This window comes from Pituophis catenifer, unplaced genomic scaffold (genome assembly GCF_029215685.1).
Source record: "Pituophis catenifer annectens isolate HBS135680 unplaced genomic scaffold, rPitCat1.0.hap2 SCAF_16, whole genome shotgun sequence".
Lineage (NCBI taxonomy): Eukaryota > Metazoa > Chordata > Lepidosauria > Squamata > Colubridae > Pituophis > Pituophis catenifer.
In genome coordinates, this window is record NW_027256896.1 from 3,448,449 (window position 1) to 3,455,515 (window position 7,067).

General features: G+C 47.1%; 1 protein-coding gene across 1 annotated transcript in view; it reads left to right on the forward strand.

Annotated features, from left to right (window-relative positions):
- The window catches only part of RAB26 (RAB26, member RAS oncogene family), a 230,394-nt gene extending 223,538 nt beyond the window's left edge, over positions 1–6,856 (forward strand). Inside the window, exons 6-9 of the mRNA XM_070955071.1 lie at positions 2,520–2,585; positions 2,881–2,937; positions 3,701–3,777; positions 6,505–6,856. Of these exons, the coding sequence (XP_070811172.1) occupies positions 2,520–2,585; positions 2,881–2,937; positions 3,701–3,777; positions 6,505–6,607 (303 nt within the window). The 3' untranslated portion in view covers positions 6,608–6,856. The remainder of the gene's footprint in view (positions 1–2,519; positions 2,586–2,880; positions 2,938–3,700; positions 3,778–6,504) is intronic.
- Positions 6,857–7,067: the final 211 nt, after the last annotated feature.

The following is a 7,067-nucleotide window of genomic DNA, read 5'->3' on the forward strand; positions in this document are numbered from 1 at the left end:
GAAAAGGGCGGCATATAAATTGAACCAATCAATCAATTAATCAATCAATCAATCAATCAATCAATCAATCAATATGGCTGTGTTGGAAGAAATCTCCTTCTAGGTTCTGCTCCAAGTGGGGAAAAAGACACTGGAAACATGGAGACTTGGAAAGATGGTTTAATGGTGGACAGGATCACATGGCTTGAGTTCCTGAACAGAAAAGGGGAGATACAGTGAGTTTTTCAGGTTTTATGCTGTCTCTGGCTTTGAACTTCCTGGGGCCCAGAAAGAGTATCCTGATTGGTTGTCAGACTCCCAGGGGGTGGGGGGGGGGTCTTAGCTAGCCTTGCTGGCGGATGTAATCTTCCTAGGTGCCATGTGGTGAGTTTCTGTCTAGATGGGTCCCATTGTGTTAGTTTCTGTTGCTATTGTGTTGCAAATGTCCTTTGACAAAGGATTGGGTTTCTGCCTCTGGCCCATTAACAAAGGGTGGGGGGCAGGAAGGTGGGAGCTGCTTTGTCTGTAAAATATGCTTCTCCATTTTTCATACAGGGAAACATAATATTCTGCCTTTTTAATATTTCCCAAAATATTTCACTCTTCCAGGGAAGGGGTGGGTGCTAACTTCCTTCAGCTGAAAACACATAACTTGGGATTTTTGGCCAGGGGTGCAAAAGAGAGGCCAAAAAGCAGTTGATTCCATTTCCTGACCACCAATGGAGGTTAGTGACAGGACTTGTGAATGTACCTATACCCTCTTGGGCCAAACTACATCAAAACCAGGGGTGTAATCCAGCAGGTTCTGACAGGTTCTGGAGAACCGGTAGCGGAAATTTTGAGCAGTTCGGAGAACCGGCAAATACCACCTCTGGCTGGCCCCAGAGTGGGGAGGGAATGGAGATTTTGCAATATCATTCCCCCAGGAGTGGGGTGGGAATGGGGATTTTGCAGTATTCTTCCCCTGGAGCGGGGTGGGAATGGGGATTTTGCGGTATCCTTCCCCTGCCATGCCCACCAAGCCACGCCCACAGAACCAGTAGTAAAAAAATTTGGATTTCACCACTGATCAAAACTGTTTTGAGTCTTTTTATCAACAGTTATCCTTTTCTTTCTCTTTATTGCTAACCACTCGGATAAAAAATCTGTTTGGATAATAAGATGGGCAGCATATAAATTTATCAAAAAAAATAAATTATTCTAATAAATTTATTCATGCATTCCTTTGCCAAGGTTATCTCTACACTCCTCTACCCCTGTACAAGCTGTGTTGAATTCTTTCATTCCGTCAGTCACATGCGATATTTAGTCTTCATTTAATGACTGCAGTGCTTCTCTTAACGACTACGGTAAAAAAAATGGTTGTGAAATTGGGTCCAGTCACATGATGACTCACTTAACGACCACATTGCTTAGCGACTGAAATCCTGCTTCCAATTGTGGTTGTTACCTGTGTTAACAAACGTAGACTGCAGAGACCAGGAGAGCTTTTCCTGTTTAATGAGTTCTGGGAATATCTGTCAGGTCCCTAAGATCCTTATCGGGATGCTGCCATTCTGGGGTGGTGGGGGTGGGGGGGCTTGGATGCTCCTTTACAACTTCTTCCCTATTTCAGTTCTTCCTGTCAGTTTGATGTACCTGCTTGGGAAAGGGAGGGGGAGGGAATTGCCTAGGGCCGTGATGGCGAACCTATGGCACGTGTGCTACAGGTGGCACGCAGAACCATATCTGTGGGCACACGAGCGTTGCCCTAGCTCAGCTCCAGCATGCATGCGTGTGCTGGCCAGCTAATTTTCAGGCCTTCTGGGCCCACCGGAAGTCATTTCTGGCCTCCAGAGGGCCTCCAGGGGGGGGGAGGCAGTTTTTGCCCTCCCCAGGCTCCAAGAAAGCCTCTGGAGCCTGGGGAGGGTGAAAAATGGGCCTACAGAGCGCACTGGTAACCTTTTTGCCGTCGTGTGCCAAAAGCGGGGAGAGCGGGTCACAATTTTCCTGGAAATTGCTTCTGGGTATTCTGCCAACCACAGTAAGATTACAGTTATCTGAAAGACCGTGCCTCAGAATTGAGTTATTATTCTTTGGATTCTTGTCGGCTGTTAATGAAGTTAAATGAACAGCCCTTGTTCAGAAAAGACTGATTTAAACTGTACTTGTGTTCGAACAACTACTAAGAAAACTCATTAGTAGTCCTTAATTAGTAAACTCAGGTTTGTACGGACTTTGTGTGTGCTGCGTTCTTTGGGGTCCATAGCTGGGGCAGAACAATTGGCTCCACTCAGACTGGACATAGGGGAGGGGTTTTCTGCAACGTTCAACCTAACGGTTTTTGAGTGAGAACTTCAGATCCTGCCTTGCTTTCCTTGCTATCACTTTCTCCCAAGTTTCCTTTTGAAATAATGCCTGCTTCAAGAGTTCTGTTTTCTTGAGGAGAGAGGAGAGGCAAGTCCTTACAATAGCTCCGGAAATAATAAATTTTGGAAAATATCTCGGTATCTTTCAAATGTTGCTTCTGTGATCTCTGATTGTCTTGTGTTCCTTTCTAGGCTTGGCTGACAGAAATCCACGAATATGCAAAGCAAGACGTGGTCCTTATGTTGCTGGGAAACAAGGTGAGTCCTTGATTTATGGCCTTGACGTTAGGCTGGGTCTGTTTGGGACATAGAAGCTGTTGAAGAAGGGAAGAGGGCAGAGGAAGCTAGATATGGTTTTGCACAGGAAGAAATAAAACCTCCAAACACTCATCCACCTCATACCTGTGCCTCGTATCCTCACCTGCTGCAAGAAGGGTGGCTTGGCCCTGGTTTGATCCATCCAAGCTCCTGGATGATGGGACCGGTGTTATCCGAGCAGTCTCAGAATGCACTGCTCCTGCTGCAAACGTTGACACTTTCTTATTGTGCTTAGGTGGATTCAACCCAGGACCGAGTGGTGAAAAGAGAAGATGGGGAGAAATTAGCAAAGGTACGTTGGGCGCCCTTGTTATTAAAATGAAGGGCAATTTGGCTCCAGGAGAGCTTCAAAAAGTTGCATCTGCTTCCACAAGCTAATAGAGCCTAATCTCTTCGGCTTCACCTTGTTATAGAGAATTACAGGGAAGGGTGCCAAGCAAAATTACTCACTATGCTATGCAGACATGTCCACCTGGAAAAGATCAAAACGTTACAAGAAATTGGAGATAATTATTCAGGTTTTGTTTGTTCTGCATTGGCAGCGGGTGGCAGGCTGCATTCGGTCCTGCCTCGGTCTTTGTTTATAGAACCAAGGATTGTATTCGCTTTTTTGGCTGCTGCCGCACATTGCTGGCTCATGTTTAAGTGATTGTCTTAAATATGACAGTCTGTTTTCGAGCAGCCAAGAGACAAAAATCACAGGATGACTTCCATTGAAATAATTAGCTCTGTTCAGTGGAACTGCTTGCCTCTCAGAGTTGTGGATGCTTCATCACTGGAGGCTTTCAAGAAAAGATTGGACCACAATTTGTCTGAGCTGGTGTGAGGACCAAAGGCAGGGGGCTGGGCTAGAAGACCTCCAGGGTCCCTCCCAACCCTAGGATTGTAGGATTCAATTTTTCCACCCGAGGGACATCTTGAGGCAGCCTGTCTAGGATAACATACATGCAGAGGGCAGCTCTGACATGGAACCACAGAATCCGTGTAGGATTGTACACATCCAACCTGAGGAGAGGAAAACAATGAGCCCCAAATGCCTTATTTCTTTGGTGCAGGAATACGGGGTGCCCTTTATGGAGACCAGTGCCAAGAGCGGATTGAATGTGGACTTAGCGTTCATGGCCATCGCCAAGTAAGCTCCTTCATTTCCATTTTCCCACCAAAAGTATGCATATCCATCACCAACATGCAGCTCCCAAGAACACTGTTTGCCGACGTTTGGCTGAATAAGAAGTAGAAAAGGAGTGCAGGGTCTCGTAAGATGCCCTTAGGATAGGATAAGCTTTATTGTCACTTTTTTCTGTGAACACACCGGTGCACATTAAAAAATGAAATTCTGATGCCCGCCCTCAGAAAGATAGATGATAGAGATAGAGAGATAGAGCTAGAAATGCTCCCGGTTCGGACTGGATCACCCGATCCAGTAGCGATGGCAGCGGGTGGTTCGGAGAACTGGTAGCAAAAATCCCTGCGCCCCCCACCCCCATGCCCAGCTGAGCCGCAGGATCATCGGAGGCCTTTTTTTTTTTTACTTTTAAAAGCATTTTTTCTACAACCTCTTCCGACGAAAAAATGCTTTTAAAAGTTGAAAAAAAAAAGCTTCTGATGATCGCACGGCTCAGCTGGGATCGTCAGAGGCTTTTCAAAGCATTTTTTTCTGTAACCTCTTGGCCGAAGAGGTGGTAAAAAAAATGCTTTGAAAAGTCTCTGACGATCCCAGCTGAGTTTCCTGAGAGGCAGAGGCTTTTCAAAGCGTTAGAAAAAATGCTTTGAAAAGTTAAAAAAAAAAAAAAGTTGGCCATGCCCACCCAGTCACATTACCCCCCCCAAGCCATGTCCACAGAACCGTAGTAACAAATTTTACATTTCATCCGATATATATATATATAGAGAGAGAGACAGACAGACATAGAGATATAGATACATAGACATAGACATATAGACATACACATACATACATATATACATACACCAGGGATGGGTTCTACTTACCTTTACTACTGGTTCGCAGCAGGGCCGCGTGCGCGCTCTTCTGTGCATGGCGTTTTGTTGACATTGGGGTCCCGCCGGTTTTACTATAGAACCGGTGCAAACCAGGGGCAACCCACCATATACACATCAGTGGTGGATTGCTCCCGGTTCAGTCTGGTTCTTGCGAATCGGTAGTAACAATGACAGGAGGCTCCGCCCACCCGCCCAGACGTCATCACAAACAATCTGCGCATGCACAGAAGCTTCTCCGTGCGTGCTCCCGTTGCGAACCGGTAGTGGTGAGTAGAACCCACCCCTGTTACACATGTATATATGTATATACGTATATACATATATACATATATATCACGGTCTATTTTGAATAAATAGTGGAAAGGTCTTGAAAGTTAACAAGGTTGATGCTAGATGGTATTTCAGAAACACCCTTGAGAGGCAAAGCAGCCTCAACTAAGCATGGTGTCACCATTTTGGGGTGGGTGGGAGTCAGAGGTGGGTTTCAACAGGTTCTGACCAGTTCTGGAGAACCGGTAGAGGAAATTTTGAGTAGTTCGGAGAACCAGTAAATACCACCTCTGACTGGCCCCACCCCCATCTATTCTCTGCCTCCCAAGTCCCAGCTGATGGGGAGGAAATGGGGATTTTGCAGTAACCTTCCCCTGCCATGCCCACTAAGCCACGCCCACAGAACTGGTAGTAAAAAAATTTGAATCCCAATACAGGGGGGGAGGGGGGGTAAGTTCTATCAAAAATTCTGGGAGATGAAGAGACACGTGGAGCAATGCAGACAAAAGACATCAAATCTGACTGGATGAGGGTAACTGCAGCCTATGGGATGAGTTTGGCCTAGTGGTTATGGCACCAGGCTAGAAACCAGGAGACTAGGAGTTCTAGTCCTGCTTTAGGCATGAAAGAGCTGTCTGGGTGGCTTTGGGCCAGTCTCTCTCCTCAGCCCAATTCACCTGTTGTGGAGAATGTCGGAGGAAGAAATATTAGATATGGGGGTTTTGTCACTGGAAGCTTTCAAGAAAAGAGACTGGACTGCCATCTGTCAGAAATGGTGTAGGGTCTCCTGCTTGGGCGGGGTGTTGGACTAGATGACCTACAAGGTCCCTTCCAACTCTGTTAATCTGTTAATGTGTTCACTGCCTTTAATGATTTATAAAAATAATAAAAGGAGGAAATTTGCTACTGCTATTGCACCCATGGCATAACATCCAACAACCCTTTTTAAAGTGACCTGAAGCCTTTGGGGGAAGGATGTGGGAGAAGCACCATCCCTAGCTGCTATGATGCCCAAGCTGAGCCCGTTAGGGAAATTCTCAGGGAATGCTCCCTCTGCTCAGAGTTGCCAGTTGGACAGAATATGAGGGTTCTTGTAGACTTGCTGATCATGGGCAAGTGGGTGGAATTTTCTGCTATTGTGGGCTACATTTCCTTGACTTCCTTGTGCAACCACAGAGGGATACCTCATGGCAGGAGGACATGTCAGTGGCCTCAAAAATGGCGTTGGGGCACACATTGTAGGGATTACCAAGGGTTTGGAAGAAGACATCGTCTGAACCTGTGTTGCTCAAACTTAGCGACTTCAAACTGCATCACTGTTTTGTTTGGTGGCAGCAGCACCTCAGATAGAAAGTCCATACAGAGAGTGTTGAGGACAATGGAGATTATAGAAAGTTAGTTCCCTGTTATTCGGGATGCTTCTTATCAGCGCTATGTGCTTAGAGCTCTAAGCATAGTTAGAGGCCCCACACACCCACTTTACAGTCTGTTTCTGTTGCTCCCCTCTGAGAGGAGCGTTAGGTTAGAGGAGGAGCTGCCTGGCTGTGCATGGGAGAACTGACGAAGCCTTGTGTTCAATTGCCAGGGAGCTGAAGCACCGGTCCATGAAGCTGCCCAACGAGCCCCGGTTCAGACTGCACGACTACGTCCGGAAGGAGGTGAAAGGCGCTGGCTGCTGCCGCTCATAGACTCTCTCTTGGGGGTCCTGTCCAGACCCCCACCGCCCCCTTCAGCAGTCCACCCTGCCTGCTGCATCCGTGTCTGCCACTCTCGTTCTCCTCCTTCCTGCTGCACAAGCTCTACAAATCTCTTCCTTGTCTTGTTGTCTTTGTCAAGGGGAAACTTGGAAGGATAAATGGTGGGGGATGGGCAGCTTCATTTCCTTCCCCGGGGGCAGGCAGGTGGTTTTCCAAAAGAGAGCCGGGTTAGAGGCAGCAACAGACAATCTGAATTATGGACAGGGCCTTTGGGGGTGGGGGGAGGGAGGGGGAGGTATGGTTTGCGGAGTCTGTGATATCCTGCATGAGTGCCCCCAAAGGGAGTGGGGTCACAGGGGAGCCTCCCCTAAGTCAGAGGTCTTCAAACTTGGCAGCTTTAAGACTTAGCTGGCTGGAGAATTCTGGGAGTTGAAGTCCACAAGTATTAAAG